The 27,718-nt window shown below is 43.8% G+C and overlaps 1 protein-coding gene across 4 annotated transcripts in view; it reads right to left on the reverse strand.

The window, feature by feature from the left end:
- LOC107220224 (M-phase inducer phosphatase) overlaps nt 1-27,718 on the reverse strand; it is an 89,451-nt gene that overhangs the window by 39,585 nt on the left and 22,148 nt on the right. For all 4 annotated transcript variants that reach the window (XM_046744337.1, XM_046744336.1, XM_046744339.1 and 1 more), the window contains exon 3: nt 23,822-23,873. In XM_046744337.1, coding sequence (XP_046600293.1) covers nt 23,822-23,873 — 52 coding nt within the window. The remainder of the gene's footprint in view (nt 1-23,821; nt 23,874-27,718) is intronic.

Here is a 27,718-nt window from a genome sequence, read left to right on the forward strand (position 1 = left end):
CATGTACAGTGCGTGTGGATGTACCGGAGAAGGACAAGAGGACAGAAGGAGGGACCGATATATGAATGGGCTGCACGCGTGAGAAAGGCTCTATCGTCTTCCATTGAATATCTCGCAGCCTGTAACGTTCGCCGATAAGCGGGAGCGGCTCCTTCTTTCTTTCAACCCAGTTTTTCAATAACTTTATACTTTTCTGTTGTTTTTTTTTTTGTTTCTTCGCTCCTAGTTTTGAGACGCGGAGAATTATATTTTTACATGCTTCTTATAGGGTCTGTCATCTAGGAAATGAATAGCACCTACTCAAGGAGAACGATGAAATGAATTCTCAGTCAAGGTAAACTGGTTAAGCTCAGCAGTTCTGCAACATCAGTAAGGAATTCAACATTTTTATTATTTGCTTCTCAGTCTAAAATGAGAATAAGTGAAAGATGAAACGCTTTTGAGATAAGCTAGGAGTCGCGCAGTTTCAATTCTTCTAACATATTCAGCTTCTTCAACGCTCACAAGTTTTACGATTCTACTTAAATTACAATTCATGCTAGATCGTCGGTGTTAAATTGGCAAATTATCCTACCACCTCTCTGGCTCTCTTTCTTGCTTCCTGACGTTCTTTCCCTGTTCTTATCTCTGTCTCTATAGAAATACATGTGTATACCTATATACATATAGGTGTATACATAATTCGGAAAAATCGCACAAATAACGAGAGGTAACAGCCAGCGTGAAAGCGGCGAAGAACAAACAAGCCTATAATTTCTGAAATTATCTGGGAAAGAACTATCTTGGCTCATCCCCGAAGTTGGGAAGCTTGAATATCCGTACTACGTAATTTAATTCTGCCGATCCGAGCTGGATCGTCGTGAGGTAAAACTACACAACCGTCGGCAGACAGGAATATCGTTCTCACATCGAATAGTAACTGCATAGATTACACAGTGAGGCAGAATGAAGGAAGAATAAAACATATACATACATGTATAGATATGTTTATGTACATCTCGGAATTATTCCGCTGTTAGTTATACATATATATATATACATATATGTAACGTGATATCTTCACGGTATGAATTAATTAGGGTTGAAACGACAAAACCGACTTTCATTAAGCGTATCTCAAAAGTTTTACGACCGTACTGACGGCCACGAGCTCGTATGGTGAAGAAGTCCAGAGCCAATAGTGCCAAGAATCAAGACACGCGGTAAAAGAGGAGAAAGAAGACGGCGGGAGAACGTGCTTCACAGAGATACTGAGAAAGAGAGGAAGTTACGCAATCTTCAACCGCCACTGGACCAACACACATGAAAATCATACGTGATCGTCCGCAGCGCGGGCATCCACGCTCATCGACACGCATGCCAAAGGGTAAAGACATGATGCAGTAGACTCGAGGTTCTTTCGTGTTTTGCTTCACGTGTCACTGTGCCGAATGCGCGATAAAAGGAGGAGGAAGAGAAAAGCCCGAGAAACACCAAACTGCGCGAGTCGTCTCGACTTCTAAATCATTCCAAGGGTGTTCCGTGATCGGAGAATAATTTCAATATCGTTTCTCATTCCCGTTCGTGACAAGTTTCAGTGTGCAGCGAAGCTTCACGTACCGTGTACCCTTTGCGGGTCCGTCCGTTGGTTCATTCCCCAGCCAAAATCATCGCCCCCGTGCGATCGCCCCGATAGAATTTTCAAGAGCAAGTTGACGGAGCAGGTGAATCTATACCTGCGGGACGGGGAGAAGGAGGAGGAAGAGGATCTTCTCCTCAAATTTCCGCAAACCTCCAACGAAGCTTCTGCGCCATGCAACTGTCTATCCAGACTTGGCCCGCCCAGGGAAAGAAGCAACGTGATTCGGGTGTCATCATGTCATGTCGGCCCCGTTTCGGGCCTCGTTTCACCTCGTCCGGAGGAACGAAGAATTTCTTAGAACGGACGCTGAGACGCGAAGGATCTCGACGCTTGCTGCATAAATAATCGCCAATTGTTATTCCCTCAACACATGTGGCTTGCGGCACGCTTCGCCGATAACAAAAACCTCCCACCAGAACCTTGCCGGAGATATGGTCGTACAGAATTATCTCCGACGTTGTAATTAAAATAATAGGTATTTACCAAAACGGCGAAACTTTTATGGCGATTAGACATTGGTTCGAGAATTTTTATAAGGATTGAGAGATAGATGATGATGATGTTTATTATGCCCTAGCAAGCTTTGAAGGAAACGTATAGAAGCGTGGATACACCAGTTATAACTTACAACACAAGTTCAAAGATTGAGCAAACGAATGCCCGGAACAAAGTTAACAATAATATTAGTAAGTACTACTAACGAGCACAAATTATGGGTATTGCAACAAAGGCAAAGAATAATCAACTAACCAGATAGTTCATTGCGTTTCAAAGTGAATTACAGGTAGACCAACGTTACGCCTATGCAACATCTGCCCTGATTTAACCCGCACAAATTTGTAAAGCAGAGATTTCGCTTTTCCTCTTACAGAGAGAAAGAGAGAGAGAGAGAGAGAAAATTCAGCGACTTTGTTAAGACCCAAAAAACTACAAAAGGCATTCCTACGAAAGGTCCGCAATGTCCCGCATAACCTAATAAGGCAGAGTAAGATTTTTGCGAGTCTTGCCTTCCGCCTATGTCGAGTTTCAACAACCTGTTCGCAGAAATTGGGTGTATGGGTGTGGTCCTATAGGTCCAGTTGGCCGGTTCGGCGGGCAGCTGCATTTACCCCTTGGGTTTGTCCTTAGCAAAACGAGCCGAGCAACTTCCTCATTCCTCAAATTCTGTATCGAAACTTTTTTACCTCGATTTATCTCGACTCTTCTTTCCCGGCCAAATTAATCCCGCAACCTTTCTTTCGACTCGACGATATACGTACGTGCGTTATAAGACAAGATACCAACACTTCTGCACATAGGACGATGTTTCGGTGGTAACTGTAAGTCCGAAAAATCTCGCAATCGTTGCTGCATGATGCCGTTTGAGTAACAAGGGTAAAAAGTGAATGCAAGTCTTTCGCTGAATTTTTCTCAACTCGCCGTTAGCCAAGCCTTGTTAAGCCTTGATATTCCTGGAATTTATTCTTACTTGAAGAAAGCATTACAGTATCAGAGGGCTGTACAAATTTTCTGAACCTTCAAATCATGCGTAAAATAATCTCGACAGGCGTGGGCAACGGAAGCGTACACGGAGAATATAATAGGTTTTATTGCCGTCTCATCGCACACGCATAACCGCAACAATGCAATTGTTACAACGTCACGGATCTCCTGCCAGGTACGATGCGGAGCTTCGCAGGGAGAAGGTTATACGTAACAGAAAGTCCAATCTCAGTAGTCAGTTAATACAGCCGTCTTATTACCCATCGGATGATGTGTCGGTAAGCTTGGCTGCGCCTCAAAGTCTTTCCTTGATAACTGCAGGCTTGATATAAGTCTTTTTTCTAACGAATCGTATGTTTCGTAGATTTCATTTACTATCTTTCTCAGAAGAGCGTATTGAATGGAGAGATTTGAAATCATTCGGACGTAACAAATTGTCGTGACCCCGGTGATATGATGTAAACTACGAACATGCATTTGCTCGGTAGATGCCTCGTGTATTTGACGGTATACACACTTTGAGTATCACGACTGTTCTTCGTCAAGTCAGAAACGTGAGAGCGTGGAAAAAAAATCGAATCCCCTAACAACAAAGTTGATTTTAAAACCAAAATATTCAAATACCTGTCAAGCACACAATTTCGAGTCACTCGAGCAATCTTAACAAAGGGGAAAGAAATCGTTTGCCTTCGAGCCTTGCAAAGGGAATGTTGTAAGGCACACTATACAAACGAGGGGTCGAATAAACGGAGATATTTAAATTAAATCAAACGTCCACGAGGGAAGAGAAAGTTAAAGGACTGGAGAGAGGAAGCGGTAATAAACTTGGGGTATCCGGTGTGAGGTCGGTCGGTTCCTACAAATGAAACCAACAGAAATCAAGGAAGTCGGTGGATCGCGTGAAAAATTGACCATTTCGAATTTACCACGGTAATACGTAACCGATAGAATAATCGATGGAGGGGAGAATAAAGTCTGTGGATGAGTAGCTGGTTCGATACTTGGATGGGTGCGTAATTGCTAACCTCTTTGAGATAAATCTCCGACATATTTACAGCGCGTATTCCGGTTGAGTCGAATAGCTTGCCTGCAGGTACCAAAGGCTGATGAATGACGGAAGTTAATCGGGTCAAAATAATCAAGGCACCTACGCCTACAACTTGGGAGTTTCCTCAAGTTCATTGTTCTACTTCCGTTGCTTTTCAAACCGAAACCCTGCTCGGACCATTGTTCATTTCTATCAACGCCTTCGTGGCCATTGCAGTATTGCAGACTGGGAATTATCCGGTACACAAAGCGCGTACTGAAAACCCACATTCTCTGTACCATGAGCTATTTAAATGCTACGTTTAATACGTTACAGTCAAGAGGGTTAGGTGCCCTTGAAAGCCGTGATACAGGCCTTTTTTCAAACATTATTTTTGAAGTCATGAATAACGATAAACACTAGATTTTTGTGAATCTTGAATTGTCCATTTATCAACCTTATTTGTATTTGAAAAAAGTCACTCAGCTTCAGTAACCAAAAACTTGTTAACAATAACGTGCAGTGTTCTCTCAAAAACCGCTCCAACGATTCGGGTGAAAATTTAAACTAAGATAGACAGTGAAATTCCCTACAGCGTGTTGAGAGCAGACTTTGAAGAAAGTTCTGCTCGAAGTGAATATCTTCCAGGTTGCAGAACCGTTTTCTTTTTCTTTTTTTCTGTTTCAGATGATTCGGGTACCCTGAATCATGTTCACGGTTCAATGAAGCACCGCGATTAAAGTTGATAAATGGACGATACAAGTAAAAAAAAAAAATCAAGTGTCTATCGTTGTTTATGACTTCAGAAATAATGTTTGAAAAAACGCCTGTCTTACGGCTCTCAAAGGTACCAAATCCTCTTTAATAGCAACGCTTCGCACCGCTCGCCATTGTCTCGTAGACTGACCTTTTACCTTTATTGTAACAAGTTCCGTCTCTTTCCAAAAACCGGCAACCTTTTTGATCCACACACGCTCCTCTCTCTCTCTCTCTGCACCGTCGACCGCCTCAGCTGGATGTTCATTTTTGTTCAGACATTGCATACCGCCGTTAAGATTGCTTCGAACGTTAAAAATGCCTCGTATAGAGCACTTTAAGATATGTACTAAAAATCGTTTCACCAAAACTGTGACGCCCATTTTTTGTTTCAGCGATGACGAGCTTTTATATCTCATGGTAAGAATAAGCAATAATGACATCGTAGAGACGGGTATGTTACGTGATGACGTTTTCGTACTTGGTCCAGCTCGTGATGCAGCGACTTACAGGGCCGTGTATACATAACAACACATTTTGCCCGGCGGAAGTGACCGCCAACTTTCCCGCCTTTTCGCTCTTTCTTCTTTTTCATTGTCTTCTGTCTTTTTTCATCGGGGAGAAGTGTAAGCCTGAACTACGCACTGGAGCCGGTTGGTATGGCACAGCGTTAGAAAGAAGAAAAAGGCGTTGCAAGTTTCACAGGACCTTGTCAAGTGCCTTATAGCCAGAACCTTCTTGGAAATTGTTGAATCTGGCCGCGTTCTCCTTCTGGCAAACGGTCGTTGATGGTCTGATGAGAGAGAGGGTATGCATCACCGGCTAGCTGGCAATTTGTATTATACGTGCTCCCTAACCAGTTAAAGAGCCACTCTCCCAGTGCAAATTTCACATGTGGTTTGAAGGATGATGAGAGGTCCGCTAGTCGGATGAAGATGCAAAGTAGGGGAGAGCTGGTTCGACAAGCCGAACGCGGTACGATTGCAGCATCATGCATCACTAAATTTCAAATGAAACCAATCAAAGAGTTTGTTGAGAAAAATCGTTCTGAAAACAGTCTAACGAGAAATTTCAAGTTTCGGAAGCTCAACGGTACAAAAGTTATTGCCGCTTATTCTTAAGGACCGAGTCTATACACACGGCTGACATAATTTTTTATAATTTTCATGCCAGACACCATTTTGCTAGACGAAAGTGATCAAAATTGAAAGTAAAACCCGTAAAAATGAGTTGACACAATTAACATGCTGTTTTCAATAATGAGGCCCACCTACTTATTCTGGTTTTCATTTCATTTTTCATTCTTTCTTGAATTTTCATTTTCTTCCTACTCTCTCTGAAATAGTTGTGCGTGCGTGCAGGGTATCTGTTGCACGTCTATGGATTGTTCACCAGTATAAGGCTGAAGTTAGTAATATTAGCGTAACGAAACATCAGTAAGAAAATCATTATTGCGCAATTTTCGAACGACTTTCAAGGAGTTGGCTTTGCAAAATATGAGTCCCTTTCATACATCGTGATTTACTAAATTTTAGACCTTCTTAAAGGTGCGAAGTAACGGTTTTTACTCAATATGCATCGTTACAGTAACGTTACAAACTTCATTCTCATTCACCAGCGCATATCTCAGATGGTGCAGTATTCGGCTATGCAAGCTGTTTTACGTTCGTGTGCTTACTCGTACGCAAGCATAGCTAAAAAGGGTGGAACCTTTTGTCGATAGGACCAGTTTTAAGAATATTTGCAGGCGTTCTATACATCAAGTTTATTTGAATCGTACGAAATTTTTGTATTCGCCGGACGCGCGGTTCTCCACAGACTGGACGTCTCGCCCTGCCCGAAGATATTACCGTATGTCGAATCGTTTCTCATCTGTATGTATATTTATTCACTAAGGTAGCAGGATTGTTTTGTTGAAGGGATTCTTTAAAATCTGAACAAACCGTACTGAGGGGAAGAAATGTCAGTGCAGCATCAGGCAGACGTGATTCGAAGTTGAAGTGGTCTGAGAAAGTTTTTTTTTTACTTCGACGACAGTCCCGATTATTTGCCAAAGCACGGTTCAAGTGCCGCACGTTGTACTCGATCTGTCCATGAGTCAGGAGATTACTTAATTTTTGTTTATATTCTACCTTGGCGGAATGGTTCGGATCAACGAATAAACTTTCCTCGATTTCCTAATGAACACGGGGAAATTGTAGAGCTTTGTATACATCGCAGGGTTAATATTCTCTACACGCGTCGACGCGACGATGCCGTCAAATTCAATGGCGTTGATGTCCCTCGAGCACAGGGAGCCCCGTACGTGTAAACGAAATATCCGTTATTTGTTTAAAAGCCGGTACATGTGCATTGGAGGGGGACGGAAGACCCGGTCGTCAAGCGGTGAGACGTCAGGACGCCGAATGCCTCGGCGGACTGCCGAACAACAAACGTCAGGAAAAAGGACCCGGCGTTTGTCGGACATTTTTAAATGCCCGGACGCGTAGCAGGCGGTCGTTCGGCCCGACCGACGGATCTCCTGGGAAATCAGCTGACCCATCCGTAGCCAAAAAATTCCAGGATACACGCCGAGACTTTTGTTGAACGTACCGAAGAACCTCGTTTAAAGTTCTCTTTGTAGAAAACTGTGAGTTAGTAGCACAACCCTTCGAGCACAATGCGTAAAAGCGTCGATGGAACTGGTTGGTCCGTATCATTCAAGATACGACGATGTCTTCGAAGGTGCACCGTCATCGCATATCTTCAAGACGTACGTAAGAAGGTGATAAAAATTCGAAAAAGTTTCCGGTTGATCGAGCAAAAAAATTGCGCTCTGAACGTCGGGGGTAATGGGAGGGGATTTCTGTTGACGAGAGGTTATCGCGTTGTATCGGTTGGAAGAGGATATGTAAGAGATGAGGTGAGATTTAATCTGAGTAAGTTAAGTATCGTCACGGTCGAAGATCATCTGGCCGTTGGAGCGCAGGACGAGGGAGGCAGGTACGACACAACTCGAAACTTGCGCTCTGGTCATCGAAGACACAAACAGACCGGACAAAGAGAGAACAGAGATAAGCCGCCTGCACTGGCCGTAACGGTCGCCGCCGCTGTTCCTCTTGAAATATTAAACCTATTCTTTGCCCCGCAAACGCTGGCTCCTCCCGTGGGTCCAAGAGCGAAAAAAAATTGCTTCTTCTCAAAGAAATTTTTACCCGAGTCCAGTTGGAATCAGGCAGGAAGTGGCCGATCTTTTCGGAGAAACAGGCGCTTTCTGCTGTGTGGATGCGCGTCTAATTCCCAAAGATTGTAAAATATTTTTGCAAGATGGGGTTTCGAAACTGTGTTCGTACACACTATCGCTACTAAACACATCTAAATGGTCCGTGAAAGAACCGATTGTCGACAACATCGCGATTCAAGAGGATGCGGGACTACGTTCTGAACATTTTAAACATTTCAAACACCGCCAGGAAGTTCGTCGGCCATTTCCACTGGCTGTCTATGCGTGAATGCATATAGGTTCGCTTCGACAAACTCGAAACTGTTGTCTTCGTAGCACGATGTCCGTTCAGTATCATGCTTGGAAAGGCATTGCACGACTCTATCGCATCCCAATGTTCGTTGGAGTTCATTACAAACCGGCACGACGCTCAGCGAGCATCGCGGAGCAATTTGTCGACGATGTTACAGCGATGACCACTCTCGTTAACAAGAGTAAGTTGTTATGCCTCCATAATGAAGAGCATGAGCGGTAATATGAGCTTACAATAAGGATCCCACTCCCTAACGCTCAATCTACATTCTTTAGGTTATTGACGTTCGGTAAGTAGAGTAATGAAAGATCAGGAGCTCAACGGCATTTAATGTTCGAAAGTGCGAAACGGTATAGTGGGATAAACGGAGCTTTGCTTGTTCGATTTAGATGAGAAAAAAAAGATGAGTTAATCTTACAACTTGATGCACTGTTGATTAAATGTCATACAGTTTTGGATAAACCCAAAATCCGTTTTTTTTTGCGGTAAAATCGTTTCAATTAGACACCCACGCGATCGCAGTATGGTCCAGCGATGGGCGGTGTCACGTCTCAAGTTGAGTACGGTGTTTCTATTTTCTATGGCGCCCCCTGGCCCGCATAGCTTCACAGCTCAGTGACGGTGCATAAAGAATGGGCCGAGAACCCAGTGCAGGCCTCATACGAGCCCACGAAGTCTTCTTCGAGAGAATTTCACCGTCTTAGAAGCCGGCTATACTCGAGCGCCAGGTATTTTTGGGGCCCAAATCATTAGCCGCCGCTTAGAAGACGTACGTTTGTTGATATTCGGAGCCCTGCCCCTTCCCACACTTCTACAAACGTACCTCCGTAGCCCCAGTAATTCTATAATGGTGCGCAGGTTATAGGATGCAAAGAAATACCGAAGCACTAACACAGTAGTGAGTATTCCTTAAGGTGAGAATCGAAGATGCGGTTTTCTCGCTCGAGTTTTTCTATTCGGTTCCAAGAAACGGGCACTGTTCGCAAAAATTGTAGTGCAGTGTAAAGATTCTCTGCAACTGTTTAAACTTTAAACATACACTATCGGTAAGGAGAATATCTCACTCGGACGGAATTTTTTGAATCTCGATGAGATTTGGACCAGCTAAAGGTTGTCTACGGGGTTCCATGAGGTTCCAGTCAATTACCTGTGAGAGAACGAGTTACCGCCATGTATCTTGACGGTGGTTCCCATAGTTAGGAACCCGTAAGATAATTGTCCCGGTTCTCATTTTCTAATCACGTTCGGCCCACACAGCAACGGCTTTCAAAACTATTTGGGCATAAATTACGGAATTGTCTCGGCCCTTGGGTCGATGTTTCGCCATGGCAGCCTAGTGTTTTCATACTCTGCATACATACTATTCTATTTTCCAGGGCTTCGAGCACAATACGGAGCAGCGCAAGCGGCTAATAAGGGGATAAGCGTAACGAAGGGAGACCTTGCATTTTACGAAAAAGAAAGATGCATCTCTTCGACCAAAAACATGACCGTTAATCACGTGTCACCGGCGTATGTTCTCTACAGTACGAAAATAAAGTGATGGGAAATCAATGTCAAATTATCAAGGACAACCGGCGAATCCGATAATTGATGCTGAACTACGGTGAGAACTGAATTTTTACCTCTAAAACAACGCACGGATTTTGGCGGGAAAAGGCGGCTTATCCGGAGGTTGAGAGTTACTGATAAAAGACGGCAGAAGGGGGCTTGGAGGACTGAGGATATAATATCTGTGAGCGCATCTCCCGGGTACACCAGCCAAACCAGCATCAAGATTCTTCTTCACACTTAGGCATTAAATGACGCGGTTGACGGTAGTTTCGGATCCCTTTAAACCCGCAGGTCCCCGAATCCTTCTTGAGAGCTGTGTAACTTGCTCGAAGCACTACTCGTGACCAAACATAAAAATACCTTCGTATGCGTCCAACGGTTTCACATGGTGCATGAACGTTAACGTTGGTATATAAGCACATACGCGCTACGTGGCGAGACTAGAAGTCTTGAAGTAAGTTTAGACGTTTGTGGCGACGTGGCGGCGCCTGGGGCGGTGATTATCGATAGAACAGAGTACCTGTAATATTTAAAATAATATGAAACACCCTTGGACATTCGTGCAATAGGTGCTACTTCGTTATCGTTGTGTACAGGAAATGAGATTTTCCCTCCAAAAAGCTGCGGAGACTCTCAGCTGACTAAGGAGAGGCCGCTCAGCTGGGGGAGCGGTATAGCGGCGGTCGGTTCTGACGTCCATTTTTAAATCCCTCTTCTCAGTGATTTAAAAGGCCCGATACCGCCGCGCCTCTATCTCTCTCTGCCTCCTTCTGGACTCCCCGCCTTCTCGCTCCCAAGCGAAACCCCACGGTCTGAAGGCTTCCTCCTCAGAAAGGGCCACCAGGGCTCAACTGCGGGGACCGTAAAAACTTCATCTCTCGCTCCGCCACGGTCCCACACTAACCCTAGAGCGAGACGAGCCGAAGAGAGTGGTTGGCGGGAAAGAGAGGAACGTATCAGACTCTGCGGTCTGGGCCCGTCTTGCTGTTGGTCGTTGGTCATGTATGCATCACTAACACATCAGAAGCGAGTGCCTGCGGGCGTCGAGAGGTAATAATTACCAAACTAAATGGTATTTGGTTCGGATTTCGTTTCAGGGAGCCCATTTTCCGCTCGCGGCTGCTTACAACCTAGAGGAAAAGATTGTCGAGATATACCGAGAAACAGTGGATAATTTTTCCCGCCAAAAATCGACACGAGGAGAAGGAAGTCTGCTCACAACCACACCAGCAGACGCCCCTTCACTTCTACGGGAAGAGCTCTTGTGGCCGCCTGAGCTGCTCCCGCTGATAAAATATTGTTGAAGGATGTCAACCTGTTTGTCCCTCGAGTAGGTAACAGGACTCCCAAGACCCGGAGCCCAGCCTTTCCCAGGATGTCTCAGAATGTACCATCGCCCCCACATGCGGGCAACCAACGAATGAGTCCTTTCAACTCAGAACTCAGAATCATCTCATTCCATATAGGAGCGTGTATAATGTGGGAGGAGTTAGAATTCCGAAGGACATCTAAGGTGATCTATTACAAATTCCCTCCCTAACCGCCGAGATGTTGAAAAGTCACATGAAAATCTTGACTTCGTAGTACAATTCCTGAACTGTTTTCACTTCTTCCTAAATTTTGGGAGGACAAAACCCCGACACTAAGGCTGAATATTTCACTGTGGTTTTGTTGCCGCTTTAATTGCGTCGCGGAATGATACACACACTGATTATTTGGATCCTCGCAATAAGTCGAAGATGTCCACTTATCACATATGAACCTTGAAGAGGTGAAAAATGTAATTTATTTACATCCTGCTTACCACTTCGACCGCGGTTTGAGACGATAATGCGCTTTAGAAAACCAATCTATCATTCATCTTCACGGGTTTCGGATACAGGATTTCGTAACAGGTCCCATACAGCGTAGGCGGAATGAATAGGAGAAAAGATGAAAAGAATAGCTGCTGGCGCAGGTTCTCCAGTTCCAAAGGGCAGGTACACAACACCCCCGGTACCGGCGAATAAGCCCGAAGCGCGGGCAGGTACTACTCAAAGTGGCCAACATCTTCCCACACCTACCTGCCGCCAACTCCAGCCGCCTCCTCGAGGAGGTTCAGCTGAGAATTCTGATTGGGATCAACCGTTTCACTCTCTCCCACCCCTCCTTATAGGCGGAAAAAGGCTGTTTGCGCTTATGACGTTTTTATTGAAAGATCCCTTTAAAAGATGTTTCGTGTTCTCCGGGCTTTCGGTGCAGTTCCCGGCTTCCACTGTCCCCCGAGGAACTTCTCGAGGGTTGGGGAGAGGGCTGGTAACCCGAGCCACACCCTCCCCCTGGATTAATCTTTCGACTCCGTTTCCTCAGCGTTCGAATGCCAAACTAGAGTCAAAGTTTCATTATCTATCGATGGAAGAAACTCGCGAGGCTGAGACTGCAACCGGCTCTTAGAATTTTACTCGGTTTTTCATACCTGTAGCCGAAATTTTGTGTGAAAAATTTTGAATTCACAGAATATAAGGGAAGAAGGACGAAAAGGAAAAAGGCGGGAGAAACTTAAGCTCGGAAGAACGACACACATCTAGTATAAGACACAGACGCTGCACCAGACACAACACACTGATCAGCTGAGAGGCCTCTAGCCGGTTGCCTGACAGTGTTGGCGGGAAATCTTAACCAATCGGAGAACAGCTCACTCCCCCGTCGGCCAGATCTGTTGCCAAGGAATCCCAAAGAATTGTTCCTGATACTTCGAACTTCTCGAATCTGGGTAAAGAAAAATTTACATTCATCGAGCTTTGTACCGACTTCCAACCACACATACCTAGAAGTCGGACTCACCACACTTTGAAAACAATTTCTTTCTTTGTCCGCTCATTTCTTTGCTGCTAAGAGAAAGAGCCAATTTTATGGTGGTGGCGATCTGCACAAAATCAAGCGTTCTGAAAATTCTTGAAAAATGATTGAAACTCCAGTCTAAACTGGTTTGTCAATTTCATTGAGATCTCAAATGGCCCTACTGTATAGTTGACGCAGTCCCCCATATGATTTTAATTTTCTTTTACCGTTCTTTTTTTTTTGGGTGTGATTTATTGCGCCCTCATCGCAGCGTCCGTGATCTTCCTATTTGCTAAGTATACAAAGTGCACATGCAATGGGCCAGAGATACATCTACAAAGGCTCCAAGTACAAACATATTATTATCTCCCTGAGTAGATAGCGTTTAAAGTCCGCCTTCTTCAGATATTATAAGCTCCCTATCTCTCTCAAGTCTTTCATGAATCCGGGAATACGAGGCGCTCTTCACCATCTTCGGAGGATCAGCTGTATCTACATCTTCCGAGCTGTGCCTCAAGATAACTGAACCCAGTCAGCCGTCATTTGTTCAACCGTCTACCAAGTGTTCGGTAACTACATCAGGATTTGAACATTTTTCTCTTACATACAACACATCTCACGTGAAAAAAAAAAACTCTTATCTATTTTCTTATCCCACACGTTCGGAATTCGCTCAAGATGAAATTTTGTATGTTGCAGGAAAAAATCGTTTGAGTACAATATTCAGGATTATTATCGCACTGTTTCAGGATGGTACAAGCCGACCGGCACTGAAAGGAAATCGGAGGCGCAGGCCTTCGTTTTCTTAATAGGTACTGTTTGTTTTCAGAAGTTCACTAGCAACTTCCTGCCATGCCGCCTGGAGTGTACAGCCGAGAGCCAAAATTTTCTTTCCATTCCTGCAACCTTGCTCGCTCAAGTCTTTACTGTCTCGTACCTGCTCCTTACAGCCACCGACGCCAGTCTCGAGCCTCAGCGGCCAACTCACACATTGGAATCATGGAGAATTTACAATTCGTTAATTCTTCACACTTCTACAAGTTGATTTTATGGATCCACACAGTATACAAAACGTCGTAGGACTTTTTTTGTTCTGATTTTTTCTTGTTTTATATTCATTCTAGACTGTCGGAGGCAAGACAAATTCTTCACAGAGCGGGAAAAATTATTAACAGTGTAACCTGCGCACGATGAAGAGGGTTCCTTTAATAACAAAAAAACAACTGTGATCCAAAAATAAAAATAAAAAATACCACCGCCGATGCACTTTTTATGGAAGTTGACCCAGGGACTCCGCAAGGAAGTCAAAGTCACCTCGAATTCATACGAGGTCTTCTTCCTTCTCTCGAGAAACATCATCATGTCCCGGCTTTACAAGGATGACGATACGAATTCCAATTTTTTGCCCCACCCCCCTGAATGAAGTCTACACTTTACAGAGCCTTGCGTGGCGGTGGATTCAAGAATGAGTGTGATACAGATTCACTTTTACTCGACAACTGGTTATAGATATATAACCAAATAGAGTAAAATATAAAAGAGAGAGAGAAGACGCTGGTATTTTGCTCGAAAACTGAATCGACACTACGGGAAGGAAAAATCTTGTACGATACGTATTTGTCAATGACAATCTGGAGAAATCCTATGATCTGGTCGATTTATCTAACGGTGGGTGTAGACCGAGCGTGGGACTGCATTAATTGGCGTCCTTTGCGGCTCTTTGAGCCCTGGACCCTTCGGGTTTCTCGGCCTTTCGACTCGACTACCAGGCGCCAAGGTCTATCCACGACACATACGCGCGGGGAGAAAACAAGAGACAGTCGATACGCGTGCAGGTCGAAAACTCGTTTAAGCAAGTGCGACGCCTCCCAATGGTCGATCTCTATAAAGCAGTCGCGGTATCGATTCCTCGATTCCACCATCTCCGCCAGACTTCGTGTCCTCCTCATTTGCTTTCGCCCATTGATCGTCACTACTCACCCCTTACACTTTCATCCACCTCGTGCTAACGCGAGTCCTCACACGGGCGGTTCTCTGTATTTCTCAAGGGGATGTCGCAGAAGAAGAATATACATTTAACCGTAAACCGCAACGGTGAGACGTGGACGTGAACTACCGCGTTCAAAGATACCAAACAAGTTCCGCTTTACAAACGCGCCCCAATGTGAATATGCGTTACAATAATACGGTACAACCAAAAGGGGTTCGTATGTCGTTGCGTATATGTACACGGGTATAAACTTATCCACCCACTTATTTATTTACCTTGCAGATATGTACATGCCCTGCCGAGGAAGTACATAGTTAAGAAACAACGGAGAGCACGTACGTACGATAGCCCACATAACCCGACTCCCCTCCCCTTCAAACTACCAGCAACCTCAACTCTCGAGCTATACGGTTATGGAATATAAGCCAACCACCCACATCCTGTCCCTGCTGAGACTGGCTGGTATGAATTGCAGTCCAGTACTACGACAAGGATTATGAAGTATATAGTTGATGCCAGTACTTGTTTGTTACCATTATGCCAGAATCGAGACGTATTGTGGTACTCGGACACTGTTATTCGAACGTCGTTAAGGACTTCGAGTTCAATGTATCGAAAAGGAGGTTTTTCTTCGTCCTATCATTTCAGTCGAGGGACAAAGACGGTATTATATGTACTTTCACTATTTTCCTCTCCGTTGACTGAGATTCTAATCATCTATAACGCATAACGATTGAAGCCGATCGTTACGGTGGCGTTGTTTTTAGAAGCGATTCAATCCGGGGAAAAACTATCCATGCAAAACACAGGTGCAAACGGTTCACAGTGACAATTTATAACTGTAACTTGTATAAGGGCACAACGCGATATTCTCCGTACAGTATTGTTGTTTCTCACTTTTCCATACTTCAGATTGTAGAAGAATTGATGGAAACTTGACACGCGCGCGCGTGAAGACCACACCGCGAGATAATCGTTAACCGGGTATTCTAGTTCTGCTTGTAAATCAGCCACCCCATTAGCGAGACCTTTTAACGACCGCCTCAGGAGCGAAAGAACGGCGACCGTATTCCCAGAGAGAAATGGTTTTTGCCACGGGATGTCACAGTTTCAAGTAAAATTCCACCCTGGAGCCCGTTTAAAATTGAAACCCTTTGAAGTCCTGTAGGCTGTTACAAAAGTCTGGTGAAACGTTTTTCATCGCCTCTTCGGGTGACACGGATCATTTTCTCTCTTACACCACGGCCAACGAGACCGTTGACGCACAGAGACGTCGCTAACTTGGCATGACCAATATACTTGCGGTACCTACCTCGAAAAAAGCCAGGTGCAAATCCATAATCTTTCACGTACAATATACCTGATCCATTCAATGTGAAATAACATACTTGCAAAAACTGTCGAATAATTTTTTCTTTCCCAAAAATTATATCCCAGTGCAGCACTCGAGTGTTTTGACTGGTATACCCAGAGATCCTTATTCTCGTAGTCCTTGGTAAGAATGAGAGAGTCAGCAATGACTCGCCGTTTCGTTTGCCTCGTCAGTGAGTTTGCAAGTTTCCACTTTCCACTAGCAAATCGACTATTTTGCTTTCTCGGTAAAAAAAATAAATAAATAAACGGGTGCGAGATTTTTCATCAGAGTAATGTCAACCGGTTTCGTAAAAATTTTCGTCAAGCATTTCCGAAACAAATGATCAGGTGAAAAAAAATGACGGTGAAAATGAATGAGATTCGAAAGAAAACATCGAAAAATAATCTGCATGCTGAATCGTACCCATTCACGGGGGGAAAAGTTTGAATTATTCACCGATACCAAATCTCCGGACATTTAAATCTCGTGAAAAGAGCGAATAAAAAGTGAATTATTATTACATTCAGTCGGGTAAAAGGGGAAGAGAGATATATAAGTGTGAGCGGTAACGCGCCAGGGCGTGTGCGTCGTGTATTTTGCGTGGGCACATGTCACGCATTGCACTCGCGTGTGCGTCGAGGAGTCCTAGGTGGGCGTTATTCCTGGTGGGGGAGACGGCCACGTCGTTTTGCTCGGTTTTTTAACGGTCGCGGCGCGAGAGAAACGCTGGGAGAGAGAAACCTAAAGATTGGAGTCTGAGAGCGAGGGAGGGCGGTCGGGGAGTGGGAAGCGAAGGATCGTTAGAGATGAAAGAACCCACAGCGATACAAATAAACCAAGAGTATTTTCTCTCCCCGGTGGCTCGTGTACAGCGGTACTCAAACCCCCGTCGAAGAATTCACAACAAACGGAATTGTCGTGAAAAATGGAAAGGGATTAGCCGGATAAAAAGATGACCTTTTTTTTAAAAAATACCGAAAATTTGAAAAAACACCGATGAACATTATCGTTCGGTTTTTGATCCGAGTCCAAGGTCCCGATTCGGATAGCGATCCTTGAAAAACAAAAGAGGGATCAGCGGTCACGTTGCATACCGGGGTCTATGCGGTGGTGGAGGACGGGCGGTTTGGTGGGGAATTATAAATTTAAATGAGCGCCAAAGCTGAAGTAGAAGGTGAGCCGAGGGCTAAGGCCAGATCGGGAACGTTGAAAAGAGAATAGAAGGAGGCGAGGGGCGAAAGAAAGGAAGAAAGAATGGACGGAACAACCAAAACGAGAAATAAGTAAATAGGGAATTAAAGAATCGGGCAAAGAACTCGGCAAGAAACACCGCGTACCTATTATACGAAGACTATAACGAAGAGGCAAGTTGCTTCGTAATCAGCTGCTTCAAAAGAAGCGCGATCACTCTCAGTCGTTGTTGAAGATCCGTAATGTCAGATTCAGCACCGAAATCGTCCGACAGTCTGCACCCAAATGCAACAAAGGTATGAACAATAGCCATGTGAATGCGGTTGAGTGAAGAACCAGAAGGGGAAAAGGAAGATCAAAACCGAGAAGGATGTGGTGACGGTACGAAGAAGATAGCGGGCTGAAAACGGAGTAGAGAAAGACGATGAAAGGTAACGATCATTTCGAACTTGGGACTCTGGTTATATAACGACAACGTAAACTGGCAAAAGGCCGGACGACTTGTGAAAATACGGATACCCATCTTCACGAATCCGGGCGCGTAGCAACAGCGGATTCACTTACGAAGGCTCGATGGCTGCTCCGGAACAGCGAAACTCTTAACGTTCAACTCTACGATGATCGAATACACACTGGCGTCTTTCCATCCGCTGCGCTCAGAAGTGATAATTAGTAAGATACGCAGGAATCTCGACAAGAGGGTCATGATATTTGATCTTGAAGTGAAAAGCAAGTCGGAAAAGCGCTCGCATGCCGAAGTGTAAGCATGGCCATGCAAAAAGTGAAACGCACAAACTCCAGAGTGTACGGAGCATTGACTTAAAATGATGCGAAATTCATTCTCTTCGCCTCTCGAGAAAACAAAGGAGCTGAACCTGCCGACTCGCAAAACAACGAGCTTATAAAAGCCGCGAGGTATTGAAAAGCATATATCCGGCCCAGGCATCCTTTGATCCTTCGCGGAGCAAACCGCGTCGGTTGCATCACGGAGTGTGAACGCGTCAAGAAGACTTTCCTCTTGAAGACGAACTCTGACCATCGGTAATAGATTGAAATTGACATGTCCGTGAGAATTGGAAATATCCATCCATCCATCCATCCATCTCGAAGAGCTTCAAGTTCGGTAATAAATCCAAGGTCACATTCTTGGCTGGGTTAGATTTACGAGACCATTTCCCGCCGGTACCTACAGGCCGCGACTAAATACGGATTAAAAAAGTAAGCAGACACTGGACGTATGCTGCTGTGTACGAAGAAGCGAGAGGAAGGGGATCTCTTCTTGAGTTTGTGAATGAATGCAGAGAAGCCCGGGCTTACTGAATGAAACGGCAAATACTACGAAATACGCACGCTTAGGTGGTCAGAGGTATTTTTGTCGGTGGGATGTACACACCCGGCAATGTTTTGCACGTGTGTTGATCCTAATGCGGGGCCTCGTGAACATGCTTCTAGAAGACGCAGACTCGCTTATGCTGCTTCCTCGAATTGTAAAACCTCGAGTAGGTACGGGATGGCATGGCGGTCTGGTCGTACGGAAAAGTAGGCACAACACATTTTCAAAATGGTCAAGTCTTTACGCCCCTTCACAGATATTTCAATGGAATTGTGTCACCTACATTTCGCACAAATCTTGTTTTTTTCACTCCTAGACTCCCCGGAAATAGTTTCAAGTTACAACTCGCTCATGTGCAAATCTTAACAAGAATCCCATTCGGCTAGTCCTGTGAGTAAATACTTCAGTAGTTTTATCCTTATTTATAGTCTCTTCAACCAGTGGTAAAAACATTTGCCAAAGAAAGACAGTGCGCGAAAAGTAACGTATAATAATTTCACAAGTTGATTCCTTTCTTTCTCGGATCTATCTACCAAAGTGTTCAACTTTTGCAGAATACGTTGAAGATCTGATCAATTTGAAAAATTCTGCGTTAAAGAACGGTTCGAAAGATTGAAAGGACACGAGGTATCGCAGGCCACAACAAATTCGTGCCGGCATTTTCGAGTTTTCGACCTTCTAGGAACTCTCTGGATATTTACAGTGCCCACAGGACCACAAGACGTTATTTCTCACTGTCCCAGGACTATCTCTTACCTTCAGAGCCTCCTATGTAATTATACGATCAATGGCACCGGTTCAATCTCCGGAAAAGTTACAACCCACTAAATTAAATACATTACAGATATGCCGAATTCCCAATTACGATTAGACAGAGAATCAATTTGTTGGTAAAATTGTGATCTGGGTCCAAGTTTTCATCCCGACAAGGTATTTTATTTAACGGACAAACGGCGGTGTGTACCGTGTGAATTTGTCATGGTGATATAGGCATGTGGACGTTGTATACGTGCGCGGTTACCTAGATCGGATATTTAAAATGTAAAAGAAACTGGCTTTCACGAAGACAATTATTATGCCGGGCCTCGTCGTCACTGGATCCAGAGTCTAGACGGTATACATTGTAGATCGACTTTGTTACTCGGTCCAAGGATATTTGGATAATTCATTGATAAGTTAGAGGTGGTCTTGTTTGTCTGCTGTCATCTTGCAGCAGAGAGAGGGAAAAGGTAACGTGTGTCACGAGGATTGAATGGAACGTTACAGCCAGGATAATGATTGAGGAGTAGGAGTCTGAGACCTCCCATCGCGTACACAATCATCTTTTTGAGGAAACGCATTGAGCTTATCGTAGTTTAATCGGTAAGGGTCTGACCACCCGGACTGCAGCCTTGCAGGCAAGCGAAAAGTTTGCAAAGTAGTAAAGGTTCAGTTGTTTGAGGGAGGGTGGAGCAATTTTTTCTTGGCGGCCAAAAAATTGAAAAGTTAGGAACCTTGAAGCTTGTACTGTATGAGGACCATTTTAGTGGGTATAGGCATTCATAAAAAGTCAGGAGTAGGCCGGTTTGTTGGTGGGCTTCAGTAAGTGAATACCTCGCGGTGAACAAATGATCGTATAAAGGGGTTTCCTTACTCGACATCCGGTTTATACCACCGAAACTTTCTTGCCGCAGGAAGTATCCGAGATGTATTACAAATACACACCTCTTTCACCCTTGAATGGATAATTTCATTAACCATGGTCAGCCTTATATCTTCTCGACTTTGTACTTTCACGCAACTTTGACGTACGAACTTGAATGACAATGAAAAAATCAACTGCAATGTCCGAACAAAACGAATAACTTTAACTTTGTAAGAATACGAGTAAATACAACAGAGAAGTCTCGAAGCATCAATTTCACGAAACACGCCGCAGTTGCGGTAATATGAAAGGTGAAAAGTGTCTCAGTGCACATGACTGGACCGGATGAACACTTTATTAGGCAATGTAGCGTGTGAAGAGATTTTCGTTGGGCGAAGACCGATGATCTCGGTACTTTATACGCTCCTGTAAGAATATTAATTTACATTAAGTTTAGAAGCCAATAATCCACCAATCGATACTCCATCGGTACAGGGTCTTCCGCGAACCACGATGCGGATACACTGCGGTTTTGACAACTGATATGCACATCCGATCTTTTGTGACGAACATCGACGTCCAAGAAACTTGCATCCTCTCGCAAAGTAACAAAAATGCATATAAAAGAAAGGTCTTTTACAATCACGACGGGAAAAAATGGATTTTACGAGCAAAGATTTTTTTGATTTCTACTTTCACCCAAAAGAACAAATGACAAGACAACAACAATTAACCAAGTTCAACGTAAAGTGTAAACCTCCGGCAATCATTGCGGGTGTTTTTCATACACTTGTAAGCAAAAATTTTTTGGACAGCAAGCTCACGCGTGCACAGTGACCCTTTCGAAGGAAATTTCACCCTTTGACAATCACGGTTTATAAGCTTTTTAAACCCTTCTTTACTTAAAGAGTTGCCTCGCGTTTAAGAATCCGAGATTACCACAACAATGTGAATAATTACAATACGAATAATGGAAGTACGCCTAAGCATCATTCAATTTTCATTCTAAGGATACAAGAGGGTAGGCAGCATCAGTGTGTAGAAACCCCCGCGACAGAAACGCCCCGATTCAAAGAAACCGAAATATGAATTGCAGGGAAAGATTTTTAGCCGGACAGTAAAGAATGGTATTATCTTATCTCGAAACGCTGAAAGAGATTCTGCTTTGTGGTGTGAAATACGTTAGTCCACCGCCACCAACTACCCGACATTGTTGACCAGTCGAGAGGATCAGCTGACCCGGTCCAGGCTTTCCAGATGCCTTGAACCGCAAAATTTTCTCAAGCTACACTGAAACAGAATTCCAGTAGGTACCTGTTTTTTTCCCGCGTAAATGGAAATACCGTTACTTTTAAACCTCCGTAACGTTGAATATTCCTACCGAAGAAATAGATGTTGATATTTGAAACACGTGCGATGAAAACGCGCGATGATCAAGCACCCAATAAAATCTCCGTATCGAGATTTTGACTGGAAAAAAATGCTTCAAAACTTAAATCTGAACGCCACGAAACTCAACATCAGGATGTTATGCAACACTCGCGATCAATTATTTCTTAGGAAGATTAATTAAAGACCCGAACAGCATTCCTGGAATTATTCAAGCACGGTCTTAGACTCGAAAGGAAGAATATAACTATATTAATAGGGTGGGCATTCTTTTTCGAAAGTTTTAGGTCAATACCTTGAATAACGGTCGGTTGCGAAAAGTCGCTGTTTTTACGGTTAAAAAAAAAACGTAAAAAAAAACCATACAGATATTCAAACTCATCACAATGCGACGAATAAAGCGGATTGGTACAGGATAGAAGGGAGTGACTGAAAGGCATTTTCATTCTATGGCAATACCTCGGTGTAGGACTGACCACGATTGTAAGGGTGGGCATAAACGCGGACAACCCTAAGCGGGAGCAGAGCGCGGCGCCTCGTTGCATCCTCTGGAACTATAAGCTATACAGGATGGACCTGACGAGCTAATTGTTAAATAAAAGTATAAAATGTACGAAGGAACTCGACTCCTTTGTGAAAAATCGTACCTGCCTCATTGATCCTCCTACACGCAACTTATATCCTGCGAAAGTATGCGTGTAGGTTCGGCTTCGTTTGGTTTTGCTGCCTTGCGTCAGGTTGGGCCAGGTTACGAGTCTGTCTATCTATCTATCTGCACACTACCACCAACTGCATCCATTCGAACCATGGCTGCCATAGGTTATCCGGTCGTGTTTTGTAGACTTGCGCGTTGAGGCTCATGGGAACTGGCTAAAAATCGTATTGTCCTCTGGCAGTTTCTCCTGGGTAGGAAACGAGGACTCCGGAGTATTCATGCAGGATTCGTGTTCCTGTACTCATTCAGCGACCGCGCAAAGTGTCTTTTCGGCCTTGCCTCGCAATGTTCCCACTAGCAATCGACAGAGTTTCTTTGTAATACTTTCCTAGAACTCCTTCGATGAGAAGAACCGAATTTCTTAATGGAAATGCCCACCGACGACTGCAGGGCGCCGAACAAGGCGCCACTGGGAATTCGTGGGGTTCGAGGGTCGTAGAGATCCTTGGAATGCAATGGATATCAAATTTTCTCAATACAATCTCCCACGAACGGGATTTCGAATCTCATGAGAATTGCTACTGCTCCTCAATCGTTTCCAAGCGCCTTGTCAAACAGGCTAAATACTTTCATCTGGGAACCGTTCAGGCTCTGTGAAACTACCGATAAGTCGACTACACGGGTTTAGGCATGCGATTCAAAATTATATACCTGAATGTTACTTTCATCCTTCGGTCATGTGAGAAAATGTTTTCAACATTATTGGTCGAGTTTAACAGTGGAAAACTGACCGTTACAACCAAGTCCAACGCTGTACACAAAATGTAATAAGTAAAAAAAGTTTTCCCTGAAAGTTGACTGTTGGATTTTAATTTTAATTTGTTTCGTCCTTACAACGATGGCGTAGTACTTTTTACTCTCATATCAGAATCTCAGCAACACTTGAATGTGAAAAAGCGGGAAAAAATATTTAAAAAAGGGAAGAAGATGGGTGTTTTAACATTTGACCGAGCAAAGTACCACCGGCATGTCCGCAATAGTGTAGGTATAACCTAATTTGTTCTGCCAGCCAATTAGTTTTCTTCGTTAACGCTTATCTCACGGAGTAGGAATACACGCGCAGGCGGTATATAATCTTTAAAGATGGCGTGTCGGCCGGCGGTGCGGCATAAGCCGCTTTTACCTGACCCGCGGTCAACCGGTAGGTACCACGCATGCAGGTAATATACCTGTGTGCATAGAGCTTTCTTGAATTGAGATGAACGGTTCGAGTTTAAGGCTGACTGCGGGAGTCCTGATTTCTCAACGTACCATCGCTGCTGCACGAATAACGCGTTATCGGCATGGGAACATGAACGAGCCAGACCTTGTCCCCGATTTAAATCCCCAGACGGGGAAGCAGGATTATTCTTATAGCACAGGTGACGCAGAAATTGTAAGTACAGAGATACTCGCGTAAGCAACAGAGTCAGAAAATATACTAGAATATTGAATTCTAAAACATGCTCACCTTTGGTTTGTCTGGTGATTCGAAGCCTCGGCAACTGGTGACCCGGAAAAATCTATAATCAATAAAAAAAATTACGGTCAGCTGGATGACTTACGACAACACCCGAGTTTTTCCAAATTGCACTGTCAGCCCGCGATTAAGAAGAAAAAATATATTTCACTAACTCTCAATATGAAAGAGTGCCAAATTTCCATGATCAAGATACTAAATTGTGAATAGCTATTTATATATTTTTTGGAGGGATATTTTCCACCAAGTATTTAGACCTTGACCTCCATTCTTCTCGTAGCGTACTATGGAAATTCTAATCCAAAAGAAAAAGAAATTTAGACTACAATTAGTCAGCTCGGAGGGCCCTCGGGCTAAAAAAAAACGCTGGCCAGGACTCCAGACAAAACCATCCCTTATCTTCGAGAATAAGGTTCCAAAGAAAAAATGCGGTAACAGATCGAATACACGTGGCCCGATCTCTTTTTTATTGTCTACTCATCTACGGTGAAAAGTCAGGGAGACATATATTATAATGTAGAAAATTCCAAGGAGTTGAGACCTCGCATTTTCACATAATTATCAACAGATTTAAAGAAAATCAAAGGGCTTTAGTCTCTGGAAAAAATTTCTTTGATAATGAATCTTGAGTTGGCGATGAATAAATTTTATTGTTTATGACCGAATGAAACAAAACTTGTTTACGCATTACGAGGAACATATTTTTGAATTGGTTCGTAAGCAAATAGAATTTATTTGCGATTAACAAAATCAACCAGTTTTTCCTAGGAGTATACAGAAATTGGCCAGGGTTGAACATACGAACGATAAATATGGGCCGGTTCGCCGTTGCATACCATGGGGTAACATCCCGGCAGCATTAGCTCATGGTAATGTAAATCATAGAAAAATCTTTGGACAAAAGAATCTTGATGACACGTGACCCCCTCTCACATGTGCGCTCCCATATGTGGCGCATCGTTTTTGTATACCTATATGGGGGATACACCACCCCGTAAAAAGGCATAAACCGCATTTGGCCTTCGGCAAAATCTGGCAAGTGTGCACGCGGCATGAACGAAATAAAAATAAAAAAGAAAAGGGGGACATATAACTTCCACTTTTATCCGCAGCAGGAAACAAAGAAGCTGATCGTGATATTGCTTGAGTAATACATGAAATAACGACGTTCGATCAAATCGGTGTTGATATACTTGAAAGTCGAATTTCGTAAGCGACCATTCGGCGAAAACAAAAACTTGTTTACATAAGGTTAACCAGGGATTGAAATTCTTGAGAATCGCATGTTCAAAATTTTACCTTGAATGACAATAGATAATTATAATTCTAATCGCCCGATTATCGTCAGTTCAGGTTATTCTCGAGATACTGTAAAGCCCGATAAGTCATGAAGTTGGAACGGACTGTATTGGGCGAAAATCCTTGATGTGGTTTGCAAACGATTTTTACACTACATATTCACATTAAACGCGTTACGACTCGAGCCCTCCGCCGCAACTTCCGGCCATAACCGTGTATAATTCATACCTGACAGGAGAAGACAGCCTCGAGCAGTATTGTTTCCCAAAACTTTCTCTACTCTTTTCTCGAGCCAAGATGCTTCGGGAATCGGTAAGAGGCCAACATTTTAACTGCCCCCAACGGATTCTAAAGGCTGAACAAAAGAGGATCGCTGACTAGTTGGACCAACGATAAAAATTGTTAATAAAAAGACAGCAAGAATTTGACAATCAGAGGACGAAATTCTTGCTGCTGTTGCTGATGTAAATCTTGCTGTTGTTGTTTTTCATTGTTTCAACTTATGCACTCCTGGAGACAAGAAATTAGTCAAAATATCGTTGCTAGCCGGGTCAAAAGTGCGCAATAAAACGATCATCGCGCAATGCGAATGCGTGCACGACGTCACAATGCGCAGGATAAAACGGTAGGTAGTCAACACACGCGCAGACGTGAGTTGGCGCGTGAATCATGCGTGCGGGACAGCTGCTCGCGTATCTTTCCCCTATCAGACACCCCCTCGGTCCACCCTATGGCCACCCTATGGCAACCCTATGGGGGTACAGTCACCCTCCCCATCCGACCATATGAAAAACGCGGTTGAACACGATATCACGCATCAAACGCACGCTGCGCGCATCCCGATATTGTATACAACCTTACACGCTGCACATCTCGGAAGCTTCGTCGAGGGCTGGTGATATTCGAAAGCGGTTGCAGTGTGTGTATAAGAGGAGTACAGACAGGGGGATGAAAAATCAATTTTACCTCTATCTATGTACTTTGTACTTTACGTATTTATTTTTTTTTTTTTTTTTTTTTTTTTAGCACAACTATTCTCAATTAGTTCTCTGTAAAGCGGTTTGACCAAGTTACTGTCTTTCGCTAAATTAAAAACCATGGCCAGCATCATCGGAAATGAGACGCTCAAGTAACTGACTTATTGTTGTGATTTATACCAAAATTGGGTAGTAAGTTTTTGTGTGAATAGAACTCTTTGACTTCTTGTAGGCAATATTTTGTTATTAACATTACAAGAATTGACTCATTTCGGTGACACGTACCCGTAAAATTTTTCGTATATAATCAGAATAGTTCTGACCGTTGTAACCACGTATTGAAGTTTGCTTGTTCGTAGAGCATTGCCTCGTTTCTTTCACAGATTGTAACGCCCAACGGCTAAAATCCTAGTCCCGAAACGTGTCAAGGAGTAATAACTCAATACGAGGTCAAGTGGAGTGAAGTATGACCGTATAAGTTGAAACGTTACGTGGTAAATTGAAGCCTTGTAAGCTGACCTGCTCGTAAGTTATACCACAATGAACGAGAGTCAGCGTTTCAGTTGTTGCCCATACTTTTGGCGTGAATAAAGTAGTAAAGCGAGAACTGAATCGGTGTTATTTAAATTCAGTCTCGAGAAATGCATAGAAGAAACATTCGCTGACGCAGTGCAATGTGTGAGGTCTCGTAACCCAATTAAAATTATTTCTTCACCGCGAACATACCTGCACGCGCAAGACCGAGCTGGATTTGACAGGTACGTTGGTCGGTCGATCCCTCCCCAGCACCCAGCCGGGATTTTCATCCCCAATATCGCGACCTGCAAACTCGTCAGCTCACGCCAGACTCCAAGGTTCACGGGGGGTGCAAAAGAGACCCTCTCCTCGAACCAAAATCGGTCACGGACTTGCAACGTGCTTTGCGACACCCGTACGAACCTTTTACACGGCACAAAGGGACCAGGGAACCCCCAACGGATTCAGGGTTGTTCTTGTTACAGCGACGGGGCGGCGGTCCGTGGGTGGAGAAAAACTCCGGTATCACGTGGCAGGCACATGCTAGAAATCCCGCGTAACGTAAATTCAAGAACTAAGTTTCTGCTGTGCACGGATTAGAGATAAGTGGAGACGAGCGTATATTGGCTTACTGATTGATCTGTTGAATCCAACCGTCAAGAGCTGAGACACGACTTCACAAGAACACAATCTGGAAAGGATTTGATCAAGTCCACCCAATTGTTGAAACAACAGTCATTCGTCAAGTCTTTTCCAATCTCGCGAAACAAATCTTTTTTCGTTACATGCACAAATGTAAAAGTCCCGTCGTACACATTGTTATACGCGATTTTATCAAAAACAGTTAAAGATGTAAAAAGCAGTAAAAGTTAAACCCAGAATATCATTCTACAGTCTCTGTTCTCGACATGCGAATGAAATTTCGCAATCAACAAGCTAAAACATCCGAACGCAAAGCAAAGTTTTTCCCAATTCAGATTTAGATGTAAAACTTATAACGCATCCAGCAGACAAAAATCTCTCTCTGCATATATTTACACCAGACCTCACATGTGTCACCCTAACGTGTTATTGCAGGAATTATGTGGGAAATGGG

This window comes from Neodiprion lecontei, chromosome 6, assembly GCF_021901455.1.
Source record: "Neodiprion lecontei isolate iyNeoLeco1 chromosome 6, iyNeoLeco1.1, whole genome shotgun sequence".
Classification (NCBI taxonomy): Eukaryota; Metazoa; Arthropoda; class Insecta; order Hymenoptera; family Diprionidae; genus Neodiprion; species Neodiprion lecontei.